The sequence below is a fragment of the Strongylocentrotus purpuratus genome, unplaced genomic scaffold, assembly GCF_000002235.5.
Source record: "Strongylocentrotus purpuratus isolate Spur 01 unplaced genomic scaffold, Spur_5.0 spur5_scaffold_12, whole genome shotgun sequence".
Classification (NCBI taxonomy): Eukaryota; Metazoa; Echinodermata; class Echinoidea; order Camarodonta; family Strongylocentrotidae; genus Strongylocentrotus; species Strongylocentrotus purpuratus.
Window position 1 is genome coordinate 12,381,258 of NW_022145597.1, and position 27,286 is coordinate 12,408,543.

A 27,286-nucleotide genomic window follows, 5' to 3' on the forward strand; every position below is an offset into this window, starting at 1 on the left:
TTGTTGACGATCTTGCCTGCTTAGAGCTATAGGTAGGCATTATCGAAAATACTTTAAAGATAAAGGTGAGTTCTTGTCAGCGATTGTATTGTAAAAGAAAAGGTGTGGAATGGATCAGAAAAAGTTGATCATGTAGCATGTAAGTATTGGTGTGTACTGCAAGGTTCTGGGGTCATCAAAATCATAATAAATTTGGCCCAGTCTTGGTAAAGTAACAAGCACTTTACACAGAAAGATGTGTATGGGACTACACAAATGGTGTCAGGGCTAGTACTACCTTGATTTCCTTATCTTTCTATGCTCATTACTCAGCCAGTATACATTTTCTTCCAAAATTGTTTGGCACATGACATTTATTTGTAATCTTGAACATTCAGTGTACGTTTCGTTAGATTCTTTGAGAATTCATTTTCTTTTTTTTACCAGAACTCAAGTTTATCTTTGTTATCTCTTTAAAAACTTTAATTTTGAGTTAACGCTCTTCTTCATTTAGCTTTGATGATTCGTTCGCTGTATATATATATATATATATATATATATGTGTGAAATATTTCTACATATAAAAACTTAGTATGTACGTTTATAAAAAAAAAGCACTTCCAATTGCCGTCAGCTAATTGTTTGCTTACAGTACAATGACCATATCCCAAAAGAATCAAATTAAGTATCACTGAACATGGTGATATTGAAAAAGCACTCACTATGAACATAACTGACAAAGAAAGCGGACAAAATATACAGTTCCTCAGGTAGACAAAGGAACATCCCTTCACTGCCATTATGTAAAAAATGTGTAGAACAGGTGTCACATGCATATTCACCTTTTTACATAATAGCAGTGAAGGGATGTTCCTTTGTCTACCTGAGGAACTGTATATTTTGTCCGCTTTCTTTGTCTGTCATGTTCATAGTGACTAAAGGCTTGTTCAAATATGACACGGTAAATTGCCGCACAACAAAATATTTTTTTTTAAAATTTAAGTGTAAATGAATGGCAATGGCTGGTAACAAGGTCCTATGCATATTCACTGAGGTATGTGTTATAAGATGCACAAATGTTAAGCATATTACAGCTGACCTCATCATAAAACAGCCGCCGTGGTTTACTGCTTCATATCTGAACCAAAGCTTGACTTGGAACCAACCTCTTCGATGTTACTCAAACCATGGTCTACGAGATATTGCAAAGCATTCTGTTCAGTCTGGGAACAAAGACATGTTCAGACTACATGAAATTTGCGGTTTACCTCAATATATATAAAACAACCGCCAAGGTTTACCGCTTCATATCTGAATCAAAGCTTGAGTTGGAAACAACCTATTTGATGTTACTTAAACAATGGTCTACGAGATGTTGCAAAAGCATTCCGTTCAGTCTGGGAACAGTAGCATGTTCAGAGTACATGAAATTTATGGTTAACCTCATTATGAAGCAACTGACATTATTTACCGCTTCATATCTGAACCAAAGCTTGAGTTGGAACCAACCTTTTCGGAGCTACGTACTCAAACCATGGTCTACTCGATATCGCAAAGCATTCTGTTCAGTCTGGGAACAGTAGCATGTTCTGACTACATGAAATTTACGGTTAACCTCATTATATATAAAACAACCGCCGTTGTTTACTGCCTCATATCTGAACCAAAGCTTGAGTTGGAACCAACCTTTTCGGTGTTACTCGAACCATGGTCTACGAGATATTGCAAAGCATTCTGTTCAGTCTGGGTATATAGAATCATTGTTTTGTGAAAGGAGCATACAGACTAGAAAGCAACATCATATTATAAAAAAAGAATCAGTATAATTTTGAAGAGGTCAGGTGACATGACCTTTGGACAATCATCAATGCGCGCTCATGATAAGCCCCGCCCAGTTTTACAATTTTCACACGATAAGACATTCGGACTAAAGCGCAACCCTGATTTTTTTATCTAGTTTTCATTCGAAATTATGCTAAAACATGCATTCTGCTATACAACGTTTTTGATACCATGTTCAGACGAGAAACGATATAATTATTCATCGTATAGCTATACGATGACTTCTGGTGGCCTGCATGCAGGGTAGGACCTCACTATTAAGATGACGGACAAAGAAAGAGGACAAAATAAACAGTTCCTCATTCTACCCTCAACAATTGCTGTGGTAGACAAAGGAACATCCCTTCACTGCTAATATGTAAAATAAGTAGAACAGGTGAATATGCATGTGACACCTGTTCTACACATTTTTACATAATAGCAGTGAAGGGATGTTCCTTTGTCTACCACAGCAATTGTTGAGGGTAGAATGAGGAACTGTATATTTTGTTCTCTTTCTTTGTCTGTCATGTTCATAGTGCCTGTTTTTATAACTTTACCTTTGTTGCAAAATCTAAATTGGCAGACAATGGGATTTTCCCAAAGAATATCAATAAGCCTTCCATACATGTATATCATATTTAAAACATAGACTGTACTTTCACTATACTTTCTCAAAGAGCAGTTTAATATCTAATATACATGATGGTACTATAAAATTTTCAACTTCTATTTGAAATCAGAGTTCTACACACAAAATTGCATGTAAACATGTAAGTACATTGAACGAGTACAATGCTCTTAAATTTTACAGAATAATTGGTAATTTCTCGAAAATCACATGATTTTTCTTTTCAACATCAGCTAGCAACAATGAAGTACAACTGCTACAGACTGTTACTATTTGGCACATCCCTCATTTGCATTAGCAAGGCATCGCACATTACTTCAACTGTACAACAATAATATGGGACATATACATAGCACCAATAAAAAATGTTTTTAATACATGTACATGTATTATCCTTTAACATGTGATATTCAATACAAATTTCAGTCTTAACATATATGTCTGATGTGGACAATGTAAGATGGTATGTAAGGTAACAAAAATTAAATGCGGATTTTCCGCAGACACCAGGCTTTGCATTAAAGGGATCATTTAACAATGTTAAATCTGAGATACACGGCCCTACGTGTTATCAGTGTCTGTGATATGGTGTAATATTGAACCCCTAAAAAAAATTGCGCTTCAAAATGATCAAGAAGTGCCTCAAAAAGTAAAAATCTTTGAGTGACCGGTTTTACCATACTCGTTTTCCCCAATAGACTGTAGTGTTATGAAAACCGTTAGGCAAACGGTTTTTAAAATGTGTAATTCCAATCATAACTATCTTGATAATCAGAGAGGCGATCTACTTGTAAAAGTCATGTGGTTCCTGACTGACTTAAAGGTTTATAATAATCATTGCAGCATGAGCTAAATCCAGGATTTTGTTTATCCCTTTAAAGCCAACCTTGAGCTCTGGTATGGGCATCGTATGTCGAGAGAACATGGCTATAATTCATTCTGGATTGTTTGTCCTGCAGTAGATTGATTGTTTGAACCAGTAAAATAATACAAACTCACAAAAACTTGCTGTAAATCATCTTCAATAAAACCACAACTCTCATTTGCACATAGTAACCTGCGGTTAAGCACATGGTGTCGGGCCTACTTACCTTGATTTCCTTATCTTTCTTTGCTCATTTCTCAGCCCTTATACATTTTTCACCAAAATCTTTTGGCACTTGTCATTTATTTGTAATCTTGAACATTCAGTGTAAGTTTTGTTGGATTCTGTGAGAATTTATTTTCTATCATTACCAGAACTCAAGCTTATCTTTAAGCTACCATTAATAATGTTCAGAGCCAAAAGGGCGTTAACTCTGTCTAAAACAATACAAAATTACGACCATCTGGCTCCAAACAGACGAAATGGTCTTATTTACCTAGGGTAGCGACATCAGTATTATGTGGTCTTTATAGACAAGTGATCTTTCTATACAGATGGCCACTATAAAAAAAAGCCCATTTCTCTGTACCATATTATCATTTTTTCTACAGAATACTGGTACTTCATGACTAAAGCTGTCAAACCTGCTTTAGTGAACACCTGTCTACAAAGACCACATTTTTTGTTTCCCTTGAAAATGGTTTCTCATTGAAACATGTGCTAAAGGAACCTGTCTACAAAGACCACTTTTTGTGTTTCCCTTGGGCGGTCGCTATAGACAGGTTTGACTGTATAATCACCCATAGGTTTTTAGTGATATAATTTATAACTATAATTCACATCTGGGTGCAAGACCAATATTGCTTATTCTGGATCAACAAGTAAAATAATCTTTATTCCATTACATCCCAATTTCAATGGGATAAAGTTAGTTATCTGGCATCTATATTAGAAATGAATAAAACACTATAATCTTATAGATATCAAAGGCTAATCACTTAAGCATAGTTCTTATTAACAAAAAAAGCAAAATACAATGCTTGGGACGGATCTGATAATAATATACTATTAGGTATTTCTAAAGTCCCAACCTTAAACTAAATCAAAAATGTTGCACATCGTCACTTTGAAGAGCGTTAAATCTGTGTTAAACAGCCTTCTGGCTCCAAACGTACGATGCATCGCTACATTGTGAATATACATACCTCACAATTGGTCAATAAGTACCATTTCCGAACTGCTCATAGCTTGAACTCTGTTTACCGCCTAACATCAAATGTTTAACCTTTTTATCATTGTTCAGTTATACCTTTTACTTTCCATATGACATGCAAAAATAATCATTTAGTCTCTTCATAAACTTTATCTTTGACAACCTCTGGTTGATTGCTTTCGTCCGGGCTCTCCAGTTTTCTGCAGAGGTTGTTGATCCCTTCTGCCAGTTTCTCTGGGACAGCATTGACGGCCTTGGCGACCCACTGGCGAAGCACTTGGGAGGCCACTCCCTGGTTGCTAGGCGACAGGTCGTAGATTGATTGAGCAGTGTAGAGCTGCATGGGCCATGGAACTGCAGCAGAAAGTGGATGAGATAAAAATACAGCCCTGCATTAGTGACCACATGTCTACAAAGACCCCATTTTCTTGTTTCCCTCAAAAATGGTTTCTCATTGAAACATGTACTAAAGGAGTTCTGAACCTTTCTACATAGACCGCCTGTCTACAAAGACCACTTTATGTGTTTCCTTGGGCGGTCACTATCGACAGGTTCGACTGTACTAAAAGTGCACCAATCACTCCTAAAAAAGTATTTTTCTCTGCATGTTTCCAGTTTCCTGTCGCTATACTATATATAAGCTTTGACCTCCAAACGTAACTTCTATGATCATAAAGAAATATTGCAAGTTTATTATAAACTCTCAATTAACATTAAAGCTAATTGAAAGCTGACTAGTCAAACCACCTGTACATGCTCGCACAGAACCAGAGTCTGACATGGGTTCCATGAACGGATTTTAATGTTTTTCTTTATTTTTGTCATACTCCATATCTGGTAAAATTTTCTGAGGTTTATTTTATATAGGCTACGAAAGGGGGTGGAAAAGAAATAGAATTCATTATACCACAGACTCAGTTAAATCATTTACACGAAATGCAGTAATTATATCAATGTTCATGCTGTAATAAATATTCCTACAGGTTACATGTACATCAATGTAGAGCTATACATTTCAAAGGATATAGATAGGAAAGGAAACACATCGAACATACAATTCAAATTATCTGAAGCATTGGAATTATCAAAAACACTAGATTAACACTTTGTATACAGGAGCCGAGCGGTCCCTGTATTAGACCTATGGGAGTTAGATAATTCAGAAGTCAACGGGTTAAATTAATCTATTTAATTCCCTTTAAAAGAAATTAAGAAATAACAAATTAACTTACTGCTTTGAGATGGTTGCTGTAATACTGCTATTAGCATTTTCATGAGCTGCTCAACGGACTGAACATTCAGTACAAGCCCAATCTGTCCAACGTTGCCTATGAACAAAAAGATATACAGAAAATGTTTATTTCTTTCATTCACTTTCCAAATGCAAGTTAAGAAAACAAAACATGCGAAATCCAAAAAATTAACGTAAATTCTATAAAATACAAAGGGAAACTTAGATACAAATATACAAACAAATTATTAGTCATTGACAAAAGGTGGAAATAATGAGTAAACTATAATGTTGCTTATTTTAAGATTTCATCAACTGAATGTCATTAATGAAAACTATTGTAAATGTATTAAAATGAGTTTCCTTTTACACCCTTTACAATTCTGTTCCTCATGTCTTTACTATCCTTTCATGCTAAATTTCTCAAACGTCCTATACAAAATTTCCAATATTCTGACAAATTTAAAAAAAATCAATAACTGCATGCATACCTAACAATTCTTGGATATTTAGAATGCCTGATTCACATTCTAAACAGCAATACAAATACAAACGGGATCACTCACCAATAACCTTCATCACTGCACAAGCAGTAGCCAACGAGGTGCTTGATTGTCCTGCTAGACTTCCATCCCCAGGAGTTCCATCCTCTTTCTTCTCAGCAGTGCCCTTGGTTAGACTCTTGCTCCAGTCTTTTAAAATGGGCCAAAGCTGTCCGATGATGAGCTTATTATTAGTCCATTCCCAGCCTTGAGAAGAGGCTAGAAGCTCGACAGCCTTAATCGTTTCAAAGCACTTGTTTCCCAGAACGATCTGTGTTTTATCTGAATTTCAAGAGCAAAATAATGGGTTTCGAGTAAAATCATGAAGTACCGACGCATGTACATTGTAAGCAAAATTGAAATAAACACTATCTAAAATTTAAGAAAGAATAAAGGATTTTAAGTAGCCCTATTCCACTGTGAGCACATAAGGGAGCATTGATTAATAATAATAATGATAATAATAATCAATTTTTATATAGCACACAACACATTACAAAGTATATCCCTATGCGATCAATCTGCTCACTCATCGCTCTTCTATTATTGAGAGTGTATGTAGAGGTGTTGTCTAGTGGTTTATTCACCATACTGTGGATCACATGGTTTGCGGTTCGAGTCCTGCCACGGCACTAAGGTCCTTTGTCACGATCGACCCAGGTGAGGTAAATAATATCTGAGCGCCATTATGGCAGCCATGTTAAAGCCAGGTTAATGATTGTGAAGCGACAGGAGTGTCAAGTCTGACAGACACGAGCGCTATACTAGAACCAACAGTACTGTTATAATTATTATTATTATCATTATTATTTGAATGTGCGATATCTCTTCAAAGAATTGATATTTGAAGCCCGCATTTCAACTATGGTATGTCGACGTAAAACCCTGAACGTCCGGAGCAAAATACTTTTTAATGATTGATACACTTGAAGGAAACATCTTCAACTTACTTTGTTGGAACGTTGCTATTTCAGGATCCTTTAGCAGGCCTATCAGCCAATGAGCATGAGAATCTCCCTTTGACTCCGAGGCCATGGGATTCCAATGGCACAGATGGGTAAAACACTTAATAATCTAATGGAAAATAGATTAGTAAAAAAAGTATATCAAATAAACTTGCTAGTTGAAATGTTTTATAATTCAATGACCGACTATATCATGGTTGACACAAGCTAAATAGTAATATTACAGGTGTCGTAGTTCAGTGGTTTAAACACGAGACTGGAGATGCTGGAGGTCATTGGTTCAAGCCCCAAGGCATTAATCTACATTTGCCACTCTCCACCCGGGTGTTAAATGGATACAGGACGGAAGGAAAGAATCCCTTGCATTCCTTGCCTCTGGCCTCAGTGAAATATAACATCGCTCCACAAAACTCTGACTTTGTCTGTTCATATATTTTGTTATAGTAAATACAATTATCACCATTATCATCAATTATTATATACAAACAAGTCTGTTTTCCCAGGGAATAAAATTATATACAAACAAGTCTGTTTTCCAAGGGAATAAAATCATGCATTTCATTTGTTTTGTTTGATCAAGTTCAATATTATTAGCATATTGCTTTTTCTCTGTATATTATGTCACTCCACCTGTGGAGAGTCAGCATGAGATATTTGTTACAATATTGCAAACCGAGCGTGATTTTCTCATATTTAATCTTGCGCATGTGTATGAGTATTTACTCACAAGAAAAGCCAGGTGTTCTCTTGCACCCACAGTAAATTTCACTGCAGATATATTTATTCGAATTTGCATCTATGATAATACAAAAGCTTTCTTTTGTGGTATATAAGACAAACTGCATTCAGCTAGCACGAATAATGCTCTTGTATACAACTCATGCAATATGCGTCAAAATGGGCAGCCTAGCATATCCGGGTAATGTTACGTGCGCTATATAAGAATCCAATATTTTTATTATTATTATTATTCTCAAGCTGAACGCAATACATGTATATCAGATATACCACTCACGGGCAGCCGATATCTTATAAATCATTTTGGCCGTACCTTCTCTGCAGTTTCTCTCGTGAAGGCATTAGTGCTCTTGGCGTCAGTCTGAAGTTGGTGCATGAACAAGATTTCCATTGTAGAAATGAGGGGGTGAATACCACCATCCTGAAAAGAAAGAAAATCAAAAGTCATTGCTTAGTAACAACATTTCTGGTGATAACTGAGGAAAGAACCAAGATGTCTTCAATTTCAAATCTGTAATAAAATATAACAATTCTTGCTACCTCAATTACAGTATTTGGCCGTAGAGGGCAGCACCAGCAATGGGTATATTTGGCAAAGGCATTTCCGGTTCTATACAAATACAAGTCCGATAGAAATTATAGTTTCGAAACCAAAAAACTTCAAGTAACAGATTATGATGGTGCCTACATAGATCTCATCAAATCATTGGGGAGTTCATGAAACCTGAACAAAATGGCACAAATGACCAAAAATATCCATTGAAGTTTTATTTCATCATTATTATCAAGGGCAAACATTGTCTGTTCCATCTCTTCAACCATTTTCAACGACCTTGTTACCATCTATCACTTTCCAAACCAAGATAGTTCATCGTGAACATCGTCATGGTCATCAATGTAATAACTGCTAACATCCCTATCTGATATTAATCCTCCCCTTCGGCTCCCCCTCCTCCTCCCATCATCATGCTCATGCTCATGATCATGATCATGATCATCATCATGATCATCATCATCTTCATCATCATCATCATCATCATCATCATCATCATCACCACCGCCGCCGCCGCCGCCGCCGCCGCCGCCACCACCACCACCACCATCATCATCATCATCATCATCATCATCACTATCATCATCGTGATCACCATTACTGCCACTACCGCCATCACCAAAATCATCATCACCACCATCATCATCATCATCATCATCATCATCATCATCATCATCATCATCATCATCATCATCATCATCATCATCATCATCATCATCATCATCATCATCATCATCATCATCAGCTCATACCTTCTTTCTCAGAATGCTCGGCCAAACAGCAGCCATGGCAAGTAGAAGATGATAGCCATTGGGTAGACTTTCCCTGAGGATATCATAACACATGACCCTGGCTCGAACCATCCAATCTGTGCAAACAAAACCAGAAAAATAACGATATAATCTAAAATTGTCACTCTTCAATGCATTCCAAAAAATTATTTTGCTCTACATTTCAGAGGTTTAATGCCACTATACTATAATATATTTTCTGTGATGAGATATCGCAAGTATTTGAATAAATTCTTAATAAATATATAAGCAACTTTGTGATGAGACTAGTAAATGGACTGATTCACACTCACAAAGACAAGGATGCACACACTTAAACAAAGTTCAACTTTTGGTTCTGTGTGTGCTGTTCGATGTTATTCTTCTTTTCATTCATACTCCTAAACCTAAAGAATACTGGGTAAAGTTATTCAGGGTCGGTTTTATTTATTAAAGCAGTACATCAATAACTTTGGAAGTGATTCATAGTACTCTTTAGGGTGTGTTAAAATCTTCAGTTCATAGAATGAGAAAACAACATTCAACCCCACACAAACCAGAAAATAATTCTACATGTAGTCTTATTTCACCTATATGTTTGTTTGTTTGTTTGTATTGATTGTTTCAGGGGTGATAGTGAGCACAAAACGAAAAATAGGTTTTTGTTTTCCCCTCAACCACGCCCCCCTTGAGTAAAAAAAAGAGGAGAGGATTCCCCCCGTTCGAGAAAGAAAATTGGGAAAAAATTAGGGCAAAATAGAAAAAATAACAGGGAAATCTGTAAAATCAGGATAAAAGAGGGAAGAAGAACAAAAATCTTTTTTTTTTTTTTTTTTTTTTAATCGGGAAGAAAAAAAAAAATCGGGAAACCGATTTAAATCGGGTTTTGATGTATCGAAAGTGATAATAACGATTCATCTCTACCTGAATCTCTGCAGATGGCGGCAAACAGTCGGCTGAAGGTCAGAGTTCGACTGAGGTCCACGCCTTCCTGACTAGCTAGTCTTTGCCCAAGTTCGCTCATCAAATAATGCATCACATTTTTCTGTGGACAACAAAAATAGTGTTAATGCTCAAAATCTGAGTTGGGGCTTGCTCAGATATTTTGTGGTATTAAAATTGCCGCAAAAAAGCTGCCCGCGATTTCTCAACGTGTAACTGAATGGATACTGCAAGCAATAAAGGACTTGTGCGTCTTCACTGAGTTCTGTGATATTACATTCAGTAATGTGAAGCACATTACACTTTACGTCATCATTTTAAAAACCCAGCGATTTTGCCACGTTATATCTGAACGAGCCTTGAAGAGGCAATAATATGTTTAAAGCTAGATGCTTTGAACAGTTCTGAAAAAAAAGGAGAGAAACAGCTTGAAAATTATTTGAAAGAAGTTGGATTAAAGATTAAAGAATCATTTACAGGCTGTGGAGAATAACACCTAAATTTGTTTTCCCTTAGTATTACAAACAATGTAAACATGATTATTGTAGGTTTAAGAGCATAAGGTGTTAATTTAGATCTATGTAAGAGTATGAGTTACAAGAGCAATACTTCAAAACCAAAAACTTTCACACATAAAAAAATAGGGTAGATGGCCTTTTCTAATCGTTTGCAATATTCCAGACCCCTTCATTTTTGTTTAAATCGACAGCATGGGAAAAGAGTCTTGGCTAATTCTCACTGCACTGTCCAAGTAGTAACTGTAATAGGTGATGCGAAACACAGCATGCAGCTTTTGTAGGGTACATGTACAAGTACTAAAAGATCTGTGGGTATTTGGGGGTCACTCGTACAAGTGCAATCTCCATAGTGGACTATTGACTAAGCGAGAGATAATCATAGATATATATATATATATATATATATACACTCACTCTTTTCTTTTCTCTGGTCCACAAGTAGACGGTCTTTGAAATCTGCTCTTCATGAGGGGAGATCACGGGCTGCGTTGACGTGTTACCCACAATGCACTTGGCATAGATCGCTGGGAAGAGGTTCACACTGTTCTGCCCCAAGAACTATTGAAACAGGAAAAACGGGAAGCAAGACAGGGAAACAAATCAGATAGACAATAAATGAATGAGAGCAATTAAAGAGAAGGTTGAGGTCTGGGAAGAGGTGAAAAATAATTTATGAGCTTTACTCATTCTTATTATGCAAGTGTGGAAGAACATCAATTAAGACATGTTCCCTGAAAAGCATGGCTCGTCAAATGCCTTCATATTCTAAATATGCATGTAACATCGTAAAAATCGGGGGGCCGGCTTTTTACGCCACGTGTTCGTGTAGTCCCATATACATCTTTCTGTGCAAGTGTTTGTAACTTTACCAAGACTTGGCCAAATTTCTTATCATTTTGATGATTCCAGAACCTTGCAATACACACAAATTCTTATATGCTAGATGATCAACCTTTTCTGGTCGGTTCCACACCGTTTCTTTCACAATGCAATCGCATGACCAGAACTCAACTTCATCTTTAAGAAGTGCTACATATGTTTTTTTTTTATTTCTTTTTCTTTTCTTGCAATCTATGCAAATACTTAATTTACATATAAACGCAGGTAACTCAAACGCAAGTAATTACAGATGTGTTCTTGTGATTTAGACACTTAATATTCTCATTCAACACTGTGCGATGACTTTGTCATACAGTATTGTTGAACAATTTGAGTGCACCTTGTCTTAACCTTTATAATAACAACATGTACAGCCAGTAGTTATGGCTTAACAATAACAATTTATTTTTTATCAATGGAGACCGTTTATTTTCAAACTTTTGAGAATGAATCTAGACGAACCTCAATGATGTAGTCAAACAAACCAGTGTATAATGGCTTGGTAGAGAAACCTGTTTATTTTTTATTAATGGTGACCATTTATTTTCAAACTTTTGAGAATGAATCTAGACGAACCTCAATGATGTAGTCAAACAAACCAGTGAATAATGGCTTGGTAAAAAAACCTGTTTATTTTTTATTAGTGGGGACCATTTATTTTCAGATTTTTGAGCATGAATCTAGACAAACCTCAATGATGCACTCTCCAATAGGGAAGACTGATTCCTTTGGGCTGTGTTCTCGTATCAGACGAAGTACATCATGAAGATGAAGCTTCTTCAGGGCCTTAATTTGGTCTGGCGTCACTGGACCAGACAAGAGCCTGGACTGGCTTGGTCTTTTAAATGCAGTCTTGGCCTGGGCCTTGCTTGGGACCCCATCTTGAGAACAAGTTCGAGTCTGGTTTAGGATCCCCTTTGAATTTGAGGATTCAGCTTGTGTTGTGCAGGGTGTAGTCTTGTCCAAATCCTGGACCTGGTTTACAGGTCCTGGTCCAGGTTGGGCTACATTCGGTACAAGGCTATGGAGGGCTTCCTGGGGTGGTGCTGGGACCTGTGGCTTTGGTCTGGAAGCCGGAACAAACCCTGGGTAGACCAGTCCTCTGTTTCTCGGGACTTGGTCCTTACTTGGAACCTGGACCGAATGCTGGACCAACACATGAGTGGCAGGTATAGGAGGCTCACAAGGAACCTTAAACTGGGGATTAGCACCATTTTCAGACTCCTTGGACTAATGAAAGGAAAAAATAAATAAAAATGGTAAGATAAATAAAAAGCATTTCATAAGAAGAAGCACACTGTCTTTATAATAGTGCAGGGCAAAATACTATACACATCTAGAATAGAATGAACCTAGCATTCCAAAATAAGGAACAAATCACGGGTTAAACATACAGCATTTCAACAACTCTACTGAATTTCTAGACCAGATTTCAGAAGAAAAAAGGTATTTTTCAAAGACAAAATTCCATGCTGGTAACAAAAAGGGAATCGCTATAAATTTGTTGAAAGGATGATGTTTAAAATTGAGAGTACCTTTCTGCTCTTAAAACACACTAAATGTCTTTCGTTTTACTTCTATAACATTTCATGCCCTTGTTCTGCATTCCATTTAAACTTAAGTCAACTACCAAAGAACTTTTTATATTGTTATGCAAAAGTTTCGATTTAAATGCAAAGCAGATATGGCTATAACTCCTATTATTTCACACCCTTTCCTTCTATAAGTAATTTACATTGTTTCAAAACGTACAGGGATTCAACTTACCTGAGAATTTACCGAAGTCCCCTTGGTTTGCTTCTTCTTTCGACTTCGATTCGCTCTTTCTCCTCGGTCATGAAAGGCCATTTGTCCCCATATGTTCCCGACAGTTGTCTTGCTTGGTAGCTTAGAGATGGGTTTATCAGGAACTACAGGTTCTGTAGCATCAGGCACATTTCTTCCTTCGTTGGGTTTTCCTTGGGTTCTCCTGTCCGGTACAAGGCGTGTCTTCTCATCGGCACGTTCATCACGAGGGATCTTTGTTTCTTCAGTCTTGGGGGGCTGCATGGAGGAGGTTCCACTACCGGAGGATCTGTTCTCCTCCCGGTGAGGGATGACCCTGCTAAAAGCCGTTGCGTCTTCATGTCCATCCGTCCTCCGCAGGTATTCGCTAAAGCCACTCTTATTCTGTAACAGGGGTGGATGCACCACATCGTTCTTTCCATGCAGTTCTCCTAGATTATTTGTGCAGTTTCGGGGCAAGGTCACACTTTGGCTTTCTTTCTCTAAACCGTCATTTGTCTTTTGCTCCCGAGTTGAATTGTGAGGTTGGTTGGTGGGTTCAGGTTTGGCACAGATTCTTTGGGTATAGTTTAGAACAAGATTTCCGCTGTTGATGGCTCGCGTTTCGTTCCTCGCCTCAGAATGAGATGGTGGATTATTCTGGCTGGTATCTCCAGGTTTCTTACCAGGTTCTTCAGCACTGGACCTTCTGGCTATCAGTTTCTTTGAAAAGCTACTTCGGTGATCCCCTTTGTTGTCATCTCTGTCCAGGACAGCGTTGAGGCTTCGGATGGCAGTGGTTTTGTCCTGGTTATAGCTCGGACTACTATGCTGAGGTCGCACTGTGATGGCGTCCGATGGTGCTACAGAATGGAAAATCCTAGGAGAAGGCAGTTGGGGACTCTTTCCTGGAGAAACAGTCTGGATTGTTTGGACACCCAGCACAGGTGGTTGGACATCTGCAATAGGTGAAATCTCAGGGGGATGTTGGACATCGGCTATAGGAGAAATAGCAGGTGGAACGGACATCTCAGGTATGGGCGAGACAGCGAAAGGGACGGGTGTCGGGAAGAGCGGAGATATCATCCTTGGCTGAGCTTGCGCCTCAGGATTCTCCTCGGACATCACTTCTTGCATGTCCCCTTCGGTTACATCAACAGTGACTTCTGCTGGATGGTATCGTGGCGGACTTGGTGGCAAAGGTGATAGCATTCTAGGGAAAGCTGGCAAATCGAAGAAGAATGTAGGCATGATAGGAGACACCCTCTCGACAGGCCTTTCAGGAGACATGGGAGATATCGGCCGAGCGTCAAATCCTTGAAAGGGTTCTTGAAGAGGCGACACAGGGCTGTTCCTCCCTGAGGAAGGCAGTGATGCAATGGATGCATGTCGTTCCCGATGCTGAGGAACTAGAATCGGAGGCTGTGCTCTGAGCGCTTCTACATGAGCACCTTCCACCGATGATTCTAATCCTCTGCTAGTGCTTGGTCTGTCCAAATGTTCGTGATTCCTTAACTTTCTGTTGGCATCAATTGCTGAGTTTTCATCTCCTGCATCATCAAACACACCTTCCATACATGATGAGCTCTCTCCTTTCTTTTCAATCGTATCCACAGAAGAAAGTTTGATTCTTTTACTTTGTCTGCTGGGAAGTTTTCTTTTCTTTGTGTCTTTCACATCACTTGGAATGGTCTGGTCTTTTTCTGCTGTCAAGCTCTCTCCTGTCTGTTTCCCAGTCTCAATTTGTTCTTCTCCATCCATGCAAGGAACATCGTCCATGCATGCAACAAACTCTTCAGTCTCCGACCGCATTAAGACTTTCCCTTCATTTCGCACAGGTAATTCCTCATTATCCTCCCCTACCTTGTCACCATTTCCACTCTCCACTGCTCCTGTGTCCATCGATTTTGAGATCTTAACCCCTTTCTCATCCTCAGAGCTTTGAGAATCACTATGAGTTCGTTTCTGCGATAATCTTCTCGTTGGATTTGCAGCAGCTTTGGTGAGTCTTGAGGATTTTTCATCTTTTGAAGGTGAGTAACGATCTACTTTTACTGAAGACTGGTCTTCCTGTTCTGAACTTGTCTTCCCTGTGAAGGGCAAACAAGATTCAGATGAATCAAAGTTACGTGATGCTGATCTTGTCAGACGAGCCGGTGAAGACAAGTTTCTAAGAAGTGTCCTTCCTTGAGACGATGTGTCTTCGCCAACACTCTCTTGTCCTAACTTGGATGGCATACCATCTTCTTTTGACGATTTACACAAAATGGAGTTCTCATCCTTAGAAACACTTCTTCCAGGCTTCCTTTGATATTGCGAAGGTCTATCTCCACCAGACTTATCATCTTCAGATCCTCGTCTGGAACAGCTCGTTCTTGGTGGACTACTCATTGATCTCAAAAGCTTCCTATTCAAATGTCTAGTCACTCTCTTTTTGGCTAGCAATCTTTGAGGATTTTCTAAAGACTGTTTATCATTATCAGATACTCTTTCTCTATCGTTTGTAGCTACTTTGCTTTGTATTTCAGTCATATCTTTGGAGTGTTCTGTTTTGTTGCCAGTGTTTTCACTGGAGGCCTGTGTTTTGACATTCCTCTGTCGATGTGCCAACCTTCTTGATGTCCTCCTAGCGTTGGTTAAAGAATCTGCCTCGCTGTCTGATGTCAGTTTATTAGATTTATTGGATTCATCTGAAAGCCGCTTTCCAGCAACACCTTCAATCAGCGATGCTTCGGGCTTCCTTGACTGATGACGAGTACCTGCAGATGGTTCAACCATATCTTGGCTTGGGTGTGTTCCATTGACTTTTCGGCGATCATCTTCACTTTCGCTGCTATCGCTCAGTGCACTTGATTTTCTCAGGGTCTGTCGTTTCATAGTCAGCCTTTTCTTTCTCCCAACAATGCTTGCCGTTTCACTTCCATCGCTAGCAGCACTGCCCCCAGGGTTGTACATCGAACGCTTGGATTCATCACTGGACAATACCAAGGGCAAGACATTGCAATCTTCTGACACACTTTGCCCACTCGCAACCTGTCCTTTGGTCTTTGAGCGGGTGCGTACGGCCGACACCCCATTGCGCTCCCTTCTACACTTTCCTCCTGCATCTTCTTTCCTCTCCACCTCCTCGTCAGAGGATGACAGGGTCTGAACTCTCCCCTGCAGTCTCTGCGCAAGGTCTTCCCTATCATCACTATCCACATCGGTATGCTTCTCTTTGCACACATCCTTGACTTTTCTAGGCCTTCCTCGTGGTCTCTTCTTCTCAGACATGCCATCCGCTGAATTTTCCTGCTCAAGTTTATTCGACTCCCTGGAACATGTTCCGGTAGAAGGCTTACGAGATCCTTCACTACTTTCAGACGACTTCCTCAAAAATCGAAGACCCCTTCGAGATCCTGCTCCATCTGCATTACTCTCAGGATCCTCTGTTGCACCTGTACTCTTTGTTTCTACTCTTCCAGGAGCTTTTCGTCTCGAGGAGACTCTGGTTGATGGTCTACTTTGCTCCTTATCAGATTGTTCAGTTCGGTGTCTCAGAAGTACCGGAGTGGACAGCTGGGCCTCGATTTTGGCTGCAGCCTCTGCCAGCGTAGTATCGCTCTCATTATTGTCAGAGCTATTCGATTTTTCCACTCGAGTCTGTGAATATTACAACAGAGAAATGAAAAAGGGTTGTTACCATGAAAGATATACCAATGTCAATTACTATTTTTGTCTTCAGAAACATATTTGGACCAATTTTTCATGCCACATGTGCCACTTAGTCCCATATACCTGTTTCTGTGTGCAGTGCAAGAGGCATTTTTAACAAGGCTGAGTCTGTATATTAATCCTTTTGATGATTCTAAAAGTTCACAGTATACACCATTTCTTATATGCTATAAAATAGACTTTCCTTTTTGCTTCCACATGGTTTCTTTAAAAATGTATGCACATACACCAAACCAAAAATCAACTTTATCTTTAAAGACAACTGAATACTAGTTTCATAGTCGCATGAATTTAACACTTCACTGAAAATGTGCAGGTCATGGGTTCGAGTCCCGGCATGGCACTAGTGTCCTTTGGCAAGTCATTAACCTACATTTACAACTCTCTGCTCAGGTGGTACCCTGTAGGGTGTGGTTGGATTGGCATTTGTGCACTTGTAAAATGGCCCTTGGCCAGAGTACTACCCAGGGAGCAGAGTATGTGTACTCTCATGCACAGGTGAGCAATGGAATCCAATGATAAGTAATAATAATAATAATAATAATATTCAGCTTTTATATAGCGCTTAATACATCTATGATGTCTCTATTATATTACCCCCGTCATTGGATTCAATAATTGCCCGCACACACTGTGTGCACAATATAATGCACTTTTTAATATAAAGACAGTATTAAACATTGTACAAGCGCAACAACTACTATTATTATTATTACTACCATTGCTTTTATGATTATTATCGTTAACATCATTAATATTATCATTATCAATATTATTATCATCATTATCATTATTATAACTTTAGCATGACTTTGAGCATTATTGTTTTTAACTATCATTACTAAAATTACCATTATTATTATTATCATTAATACAATTATTTCAATATTATTATCATTCATATATTACTTATTTAACTTATATATTATCCTTATTATTATAAGCTTACATTCGGTGGTGAGGGTGGGAGAGGTGAGAGACAGGCCACGGAGGTGAAATCCATCTTAGGAAAAGGTCTCCTACTTGGAGGAGCACTTGAAGGCTGAGACTGGACACCAGACTGATGAGGACGATACGTTGGCACGGTAACGGGTTTGACCGCATCTCTCGGGGTCCTCTCCTTCGTCACCATGGTAACTCTGCCACCTCCATCCTCATCTGACAGGAGAAATAAAAGGAGAGGATTTTTCATCAACAGATCATCTGCTACATGCTATTACAATTGCTACTACTACTACAACTACTACTACTACTACTTCTACCACTGGGCAATTCCACGGTAACGGAAGGACACTCAGACAAGATTTTTGAACTTCAGGTTCATACTAAAAGAACTGTTTTATTAGTATAAGATGTGAAACAGTACAGATATAATACCTATATAAGTGCCTTTAATTCTCCCCCAAAAAATTGTCATTATAGTTAAGTAGTTTAAGAATGTGCATATTAATTATCTCGGTAACGGAAGGACATAAAAATGGACATGGTTTTTCCAGTTAATTAGTGTTTATCCAAACTTTGTGAAGTTGATGAAGCTTTCCACTTGACTGAAACACATTTTGTTCCCCATAGTTTAATACATACTAATAAAACATTTCTTTTAGTATGAACCTGAAGTTCAAAAATCTTGTCTGAGTGTCCTTCCGTTACCGTGGAATTGCCCCACTACCACTACCACTACCACTACTACTACTACTACTACTACTACTACTACTACTACTACTACTACTACTACTATTACTTCTAGAAGTAAAAATACTACTAGTAATAATTATGTGATGATAATGATAATACATATAATAAAAACAATGATAATAAGATACGTCACAGAGTTGCCAATTTCTGTTTGGTTGACTGCACCTTTAAAAGTTCATAAGTTTGTTTTCACTATTTTCCATCATTTTTTGCTCAAACTTTCACTAACCCTTTTCTCTCCTTTTTCTGCTTCTATTAAAACCAACTTAATATCAGGGTGGACTTCCCCATTAAATACACATATTTTGCCCACTCTTGAAGACAACGTTCAATATATTTCATAACGTATTGCTTCTTCCGCGATATCTTCACATTTTCCACTTAATCATAACCGACGACAACAACAATTTCATCTCCTTCTTTTTTTACATCTCTACTATGCTTGTAGTACCGGTAATACAAACTGGGTATGTAAGCAAGTTGTACAAATGCCAATGGAAAAGTGTTGTAACACTGTATGCCATAGTTGTTCTCCTTAGTTGAAATAAATAATAAATGACCTGGACAACAGGCAAACAAACTTGTAGGGATGTACCCGATATACATATACATATGAATAGTAATATTGGCTGAATCTGCTTTGGGGAAATATTGAAAATATTGGCCTTAATCGAAGAATCATATTGCCCTAGTTTGTGACTTGGGGCAATACATTTATGATTCTATTGAAGGCAATTTTTTCTGATACCCCCCCCCCCTGTGGCCATCTAATATTTCATGAATATTACTCAAAATGAGTGCCTAGAATGAATCTTGATTGAACCTTGCAGGGAAAAAAATATTTAAAAAATTTCGGGGCTACTTTCAACCTTGCTTGCATGAAAATAACACTCTTTAATTTGTTATGTATTGAACTCTATGCAATTTTTTTTTGGCTCTTTTTGTGGGCTCTTTTGGGCATTTCGGGGGCTAATTCACTACAAGCCCCAGTGTATATTTCCCCCTGGTACCTTGGTCGCTTGAATCCGTCTCCTCCATGTACTCCTCTTCTTCTTCTGCCTCTTTGTCGGATGAGCCGAATCCTTTCATCCTTGGGGCCCTGACGCCGTGACGGGTCAGGAGATTGCACAGTTCTTTCATCTTTGTCTGGTCAATAGAATCACAAAGATAAAATGATAATAAATAAGGATAACAAGGAGGATGGTAATGAGGATGATGATGATGATGATGATGATAGGGACTTTTAGATTTATACGACGAGAACGTAGACCGCCACGTGTGACATCCTTTTAAGGTAATGTGACGTCCTTTTAAGGCACTGCCGGGCACGGGGACTTGATCGGCAGTTTTCATGTGCAGAAGGCCATAATTCGCTGACACCAGACTTTGTGGAAATACCAAGTACAAATCTGCACACAGCAAACCCGTTGGCCAGTCTAGAATTACCCCCTGATCGCTCGGACAGCTTCGGGTGTGAGAAAAGCGAAGCATTACAGGTCTAATGGTCATAAAACTGAAGGCTAACCCTGGTGATTGACAACACTTGTTATTGGGTAAACATCCGAACGGTGTCGAATTCCCCATGAGAGCTGACTTCTATGTGACTTTAACACAATGTCACACACGGCAGTCTACGCTCTCGTCGTGTAAATCTAAAAGTCCCTAGTGATGACGACGACGATCTTTGTACGTTCAATAGAATCACAAAGATGAAATGATATCAAAAAATTATAACAATGATGGTAATGATGGTGATTTATAAAGACACTTCAGGAGAATGCATAATTCTTTTATCTTTGTCTGGTCAATAGAATAGAAAAATTTACACAATCAGAAAGGCATTAATCTATATGAAAACTACATGGGATTTTTAGATTTTTTTTTTTAAAGTCAAGTGAAGTAAAATTTCTCAGAATGCAGGGAGTTTGTTCCACAGGCACGTAGCAGCGGATCAAATGGATTTGAAGCGAATCTGTTTTGGGTGATTTGGAAGGAGCTGATGTAGATATTGTCTTTGTCCCTCTCTGATTTTTGTTTGAAGGGTTGCAACTGATCGGAGTAACATACCTTAGCTCTTTCAAACTTCATGTTCACAGCGGCTTTGGACTTCCGGACTTGACTCATCTCTTTTCTCAACTTGCTGGTATCCTCTGTAAGTACAAGCAAGAGGTTAGAGGCTAGAGGTTAGAGGTTAGAGGTTAGAAGTTAGTGGTTAGAGGTTAGTGATCATAATGTGTATACCTGAAGCTAAAAACCTCAAGAAAAACTTTCACCTGGCATCATATAAGTTAATGATTAACGAGTATGAAGTGAATGTAGGATAAAGTAAAATGGCGCGTAATGAACGCAAGTTCAACTTGGGTTCCATGCGCCTTTTTCTACACAAGGAAGTATGCAAACATTAACTAGTCTGCTCAACAAGCCGTCTTACTGTTTACTAAAAGTATTAGTTAAACTATGATATCTAGTTGTAGAAGTAATATTCAAACTTTTTGAAGCTCACATTTGGAATACAGTATAGCACACGTGCAGTATAGTGACATGGAACCCCTTACCTCACGGGCAAACCGGTTTAAACCAGACTAAATGTAAGTGAATAGGTGAACAGGTGGGTTAAAGTGTACCAATCGCTAAAAAAAAAAAGATTATTTTTTCTGCATGTAAGTGCTTCCTTGATGCAATACTACACCCAAAATAAGAGGTTTACAGATATCAATTCTACAAAGAGAAACTTGTTGAGTAGACTACAGTCAAAGAAGCTTTGGCGACCACCCGCATAGAAAGACCACATATTTGATTTCCCTTGAATATGGTTTCTCTTTGAAACCTGTTCTAAAGGAACCTAGTACATTAAAGACCACCTGTCTATAAAGACCACATTTCATGTTTTCCTTGAGCGGTCTTTATATACAGGTTTTACTGTAGTTGATGCACCTGTACATGCTCGCATAGAATATTAGAGAACCATCTTCACTATTTTTGATTATTACTTTATATCATGCATGTATTTGCAGGGTGTTTTTATTTGTAAAACATTGTAAAACTCAGCTTAATGGCTACAACACAGATTTTTACTAAATATTACTACCGGTATTATGAACGTTACAATTGCCAATTATTCTAAAATAAGATCGCATTTAGTCTCAGGTCATGTGGCAGAGAGAAGAAAAAAAAGGGAAAACAGGAAGAAAAAAGAAAGAAAGAAAGAAAAAAAAAAAAAAAAAAAAAAAAAAAAAAAAAAAAAAAATCATTTTTAAGGCATACACTCACCCTTTGCCTTTTCCAATGAGGTGGATGCTTTCTTGGAGCTGACCAAAAAACAAAAAAAAGAGAAAATCATCAAAATTCATTTTTATTCAATAATATGATATCATACTAATTACAAGCATGTTTTAAAAACCGAATACTTGGTGAATAGCCTTGGGGAAAAAGCACACTTGACATTAAAAAATACAATAGCAACAAGCTAATATTCAGTTCAAAGAGTAGAAAGCACATGAGAAATGCAGTAGTAAACTGTGTTTAAATGATGTAATGCGTAATACGCCCTACATTTCATTTCCTTATAACACAGAGCTAAGTTAATATGTGAAGAAGTTTTGTAGCGCACAGCTGTGATTCGTTTACCTACACATAAAAAAGGAGTTGACTTTACCAAATAGAGGGATGAGTGGAAAATAGGCTTGTTTGTCATGAAACTCAAAGCCAATCTCGGTGATTGGCAAACACATGTTATTGGTAAACACCCAAATGGTGTCAGATTTCCCATGAGCGCCCATTACTACCGGGTATGCATCTTAAAGGTTTTGTAAAAAATGACCTTCATCCGCCAATGAGCATCCAACCTGGGGGTATGGACGGGTTCTAAAGGGGTACATGACCAATGGGAGGTTTTGGGGGAGGGGTGTGAAGGGGTGGGGGAGGGGAGGGAGGGGGAGCTTGGGGTAGTCCCCAGGATTCTCACCTCTGTTTCATGGCATCCGTCTGAGACTTCAGCATGAGGATGTCCGACTCTAAGGTAGCTTTCTCTTCATCGCACACCTCGAGCTTACTCTCGTACTGTCGGATCAGAGACTGGGAGGAGAAAATGGAAATCAAATTTGTTACAGTCAAAGATACATGTTGGTTGGTTGGTTTGTTCTTTGACCCGACTGCTAAGAAAGCATGACCTGCTCAACCACTGAGCCATTGCGCTTTATTGCTTGACTGTACATTTTTTTTGTTTAAAATTGCGTATGACAGGACATTGTCATTTATAAGAATTACCACAATAATTAACACAGGCTACTTTCAATACGTAAGAGACTGGAGAAAACGGTTTTCAATGTCACTGAAGTCAAAGATAATACTGCATCATCATATGTAATTGCATGAAAGGTTATGCGTCAACCAGAAAATGAAAATTTAGTGTATCTCACGCTTTAAGTCATTCATGGTTTGGGTTGCATGAACACGTACAAAAGTGAAAGCGCATTTAAGATTCGCAAACAAATAAAAACATGTGCAAAAATAAAACAATATCTGAAGGATTGTGAAGAAGTATCCAGATGACTGTGCCATTCCTGGTTTGGGGTGCACGAACATGTAAAAATGTGAAAACACGTATAAAATTCGCAAAAAATAAAGATCTGTGCAAAAATAATGGCTTATGTACGTGGTACCCTCTACTTGCAATTTCAGCACCAAAATAATGTGAATGAACCATGTTGTTCGGGTCCCATTTCAAACAGGACTTGGTCTATAGTTGGGTAAGGCTTTACCGCTAATTTCAGAGATTATTTATGTGGCATATAAAGAGTTGATTTCTTTCTCCTTACCTCTTGAGCGCTGAGTTTATTGTGAAGAACCTCAAATTGTTTCTTGCTCTCCTGAGACTCCTGAAGGAATCGTTCTTTATCCTGTAACAAAGGTGACGATAGCAAATTAGACATTTTCTTCGTTATTAGATAGCTCTTACAGATACAAAGTTGTGATTGGTTCAAAGCTCTTCTCGTGATATCGATTGAGAGGAGCGTAATTCACATATTTCACTCCTATTCATTTTTCGATGTTATATTGACTGCCCAGGGGGGTGTTTCACAAAGACTAAGATTGACTCTAAGTTGGATTAACTATGCCAGGCCGTTCATGCCACTAGTTGCTCTCACCATTTACTGGCAATGGTCTCTCAAGGGACGTACAAATCATGGTCACACATCTACAGAATTGAGCTTTTTTGACAATTTATTGTTGAAGGAAAGAATATTATCTAAAGATCATAATTAAGAGACCAATGGTGAGAGCAACCAGTGGCATGAATGGCCGGTCATAGTTAAGTCCAACTTAAAGTCGATCTTCGTCTTTGTGAAACACTCCCCAGGTCAAATGAGTCTATTTTTGCTTCATACCGTATCCAATTAACCCTGCGTGCACTGGCGCATACCCATTGTTTGCATTGTCTTAGCAATGCGCATAAGACGTGGAAGGCTGCATGGCTTGAGAAACAAACAAGGCACCAGATCGCAATTATCCTTGATTTTATGAAACAAGGTGTAATCATGGTAATAAAGGCTATTTAATTCAACAGATATTATATTGGAATTGTGCAGTTACATAAGACGTACTTATCGAGCAAAAATTGTTCTTTATCTATAGCTGTACTGAAATGAAGCAAAATCTAATGTATTTCTTGTGTATTTCAAATAATGATATCCATTGTCATATATTATTGATTAATGAAATGATTCTATGATCTACTCTGGTTCCTGTTTTGGGGTCTCCTCCAAAGCCTGTATACCAGTATTTTATTTCTTCTCCCTTCCTTTTGCGCATGTCATTGCCCAAAGACGGCCGAGCGAACTCCAATATAACCCGGCCTTTTATTAAGGGTTAAAATGTACATATATTGGGAGAAATCCAAGCTATCGTGTCCCAAATTGTTCCAGAAATATTAATATTTTTAGCATGTTCCATGACTTTCCATGACCCATGACCAGGGGGGTGTTTCACAAAGATCCTAAGTTGAAATTATCTCTAAGTTGGACTTAACAATTATGGAAAGCAGTTAACATCTATAAAAATATTTTGTACAAATTATTTTAAAAGGCATAAAATGTTGATTCAAATCATTCATATTTTCCATTACCAAGGAGTTTTCATGTTCTTGATGTGGAATTATTAAAAAATCTAAAATACTTCAATTTTTGCTTTTAAATATATATTTCTAAAATGCTACTAATGGCTCTCCATATTTTTTAAGTCCAACTTAGAGTTAAGTTCGACTTAGGATCTTTGTGAAACACCTCCCTGATATTAAAGTACATTTTGGTATGGACTAGCCATTCACGCACAAATTAGAAACTTCTGACCAAACTGCAATACTGACCTTTTTCCATGGAATAATGTCTTTCAAGGTTGTGGCGAGCTGCTCCTCCAACACTTTACAATCCCTGTCAGGATAAAAAACAAAACAAGATACCGGTAAATGTGACTGCGTCTCCTACAAAAATGTATACGCCTCCGCCCGAGATTTATTATGGGAAATGGATGGAATTATTCCTGACATTTCATTCCATTTATTTTCATATTTCTCATGTATACATTTCAAAATAAAGTACAAGTTGTTTTTTGTGTGATAAAATAACAATCAATAATACATAATAAATAACATAAAGATAAGTGGTCAATATAGAGTACTGATTTAACTGAGAGGAATATGATGGGACCTACATGTACATGTACATGAAAGCACGCTTGTAAAGCTGTAGACATATGACGATGAAAAGAAAAAGCCCATCATCAAATTTCAACGAACGACTATGATTTTAACCTTCTAGCCCCAAAATGTAATTGGATCATCTTCCTATAGTAATAATGTCACCATGTTTAGATATTGCGATAGCAAGACTAAAATCCTTCAATTTCATAAATTGACCTCTGTGACCTTTGACCTACATACCTTAATTCACCTTTAGTGGGCGGAGACAAATAGACCTGTTTATTAACTACACTCAAACCTGCTTTAGTGACCTCCTGTACGGAAAGGCCACCTGTCTATAAAGACCTCATTTTTTTCTTCCTGAAAAGTGTTTCCCATTTAAACAAAGAGACCTTTATATAAAGACCACCAGGGGGGTGTTTCACAAAACTTGTCATCAGTGACAATTGACAGTTTTTGTTATAAGCTACTGAAATCCTTGCTTCTGATTGGGTATCAACAGATTTGTCACAGATTTTTGTCATTCGTCATTGAAAAAAGGCTTTGTGAAACGGGTCCCAGGTCATAAGGGCCCCATTTCTTGTCCCCATTAGTGGTCTTTATATACAGGTTTCACTGTACTTGATTCACCTGCTGTGCACAAAGGCATAGGCATGAATTGAATGCACTTTGCATAAATTGATTGTAGCTATATCTGACACTCCTCAGGCAAGCTTTCAAGCTGTCAAGAAAAACCTAAGCTCAAGAAGTAACTTGACTCACCTGCCATGCACAAAATCAAACACACCTAGGATACATTGTCTGCTGCTATATCCGGTGAGCCTTAGGCAAGCTTTCAAGCAGTCACAGGGAACTTCAGTTCAAGAAGTATTCATGACATTAGTAAACAGGTCTTTTTTATAAATCGTCACTACTGTAAAGATTTGGACTAAACCGCTCGCATGAATAATTACAGGTATATGTACTGTACATTCAAACGTACATATCAGCACCCAATTCTGGGACCTGGTCATTGGTATTCTTATCAGCAGAATACAGTCCACATGTACTTCCTCTTTCGTTGCTCTGAACTGATAGTCAATACAAGTACAATTATCAATAAAGCTCCAAACAAAGAGAAATATCATAAATAAATATTTATTTAGATTGCAGCAATTGAGCCAGGGACCTCGGTATTGCATGTTCATTCAGTATCAATTACTGTAATACAACCCACTTCCCCTTTTGTTTTCATAGAAACATAAACTTCCCAGTGACAAATTTTTCTCATTCAAATTACAACTGAAAACTTATTTGTTTCTTTCGTTGTAAATATTGTAATATTTTAATTTACCATGTCTAGGAGAATTTCGATTTTTTTTTCCCTTTCTTATGTCTGTTACATGTCCTTTTTTTTAAGCGCCATGAGCACCGAAAGGTGGACCTGTGCGCTATACAAGTAGCCACTATTATTATTATTATTATACCACATAAGGACGTTCCACAGTAGTATTTGTGCACAGGGCCAGCTGATCATGTATTTACTTTGAACGATACCAGGAACTGCAAGCCTTATGCATGGAAAAATACATAAGTGCGCAGCTAAGGTGCGCACGGACATTACTGCGGGCCGCCCTTAAGCCAAACCAAAGACTGTTCACATTATGACATGGTAAAATTACAGCCTCAAACTTCCCTTGGGGAGCATTTCACCCAATCGTCCTTTTTTACAGGCATACATGCCCCCAGAATGCAAGGAATAATTCTTAGTATTATTTTTTAACTGTTCT

The 27,286-nt window shown here is 38.1% G+C and overlaps 1 protein-coding gene across 1 annotated transcript in view; it reads right to left on the reverse strand.

Moving 5' to 3' along the window:
• Positions 1–3,743: 3,743 nt before the first annotated feature.
• LOC100888914 overlaps positions 3,744–27,286 on the reverse strand; it is a 30,185-nt gene continuing 6,642 nt past the window's right edge. Inside the window, exons 6-22 of the mRNA XM_030981372.1 lie at positions 25,185–25,248; positions 23,638–23,718; positions 22,785–22,894; positions 22,091–22,128; positions 20,888–20,970; positions 19,831–19,966; positions 18,075–18,283; positions 13,415–17,053; positions 12,338–12,877; positions 11,183–11,326; positions 10,233–10,353; positions 9,291–9,406; positions 8,299–8,406; positions 7,233–7,356; positions 6,307–6,564; positions 5,742–5,837; positions 3,744–4,863 (exon numbers count right to left, since the gene is read on the reverse strand). Of these exons, the coding sequence (XP_030837232.1) occupies positions 4,637–4,863; positions 5,742–5,837; positions 6,307–6,564; positions 7,233–7,356; positions 8,299–8,406; positions 9,291–9,406; positions 10,233–10,353; positions 11,183–11,326; positions 12,338–12,877; positions 13,415–17,053; positions 18,075–18,283; positions 19,831–19,966; positions 20,888–20,970; positions 22,091–22,128; positions 22,785–22,894; positions 23,638–23,718; positions 25,185–25,248 (6,094 nt within the window). The 3' untranslated portion in view covers positions 3,744–4,636. The remainder of the gene's footprint in view (positions 4,864–5,741; positions 5,838–6,306; positions 6,565–7,232; positions 7,357–8,298; positions 8,407–9,290; positions 9,407–10,232; positions 10,354–11,182; positions 11,327–12,337; positions 12,878–13,414; positions 17,054–18,074; positions 18,284–19,830; positions 19,967–20,887; positions 20,971–22,090; positions 22,129–22,784; positions 22,895–23,637; positions 23,719–25,184; positions 25,249–27,286) is intronic.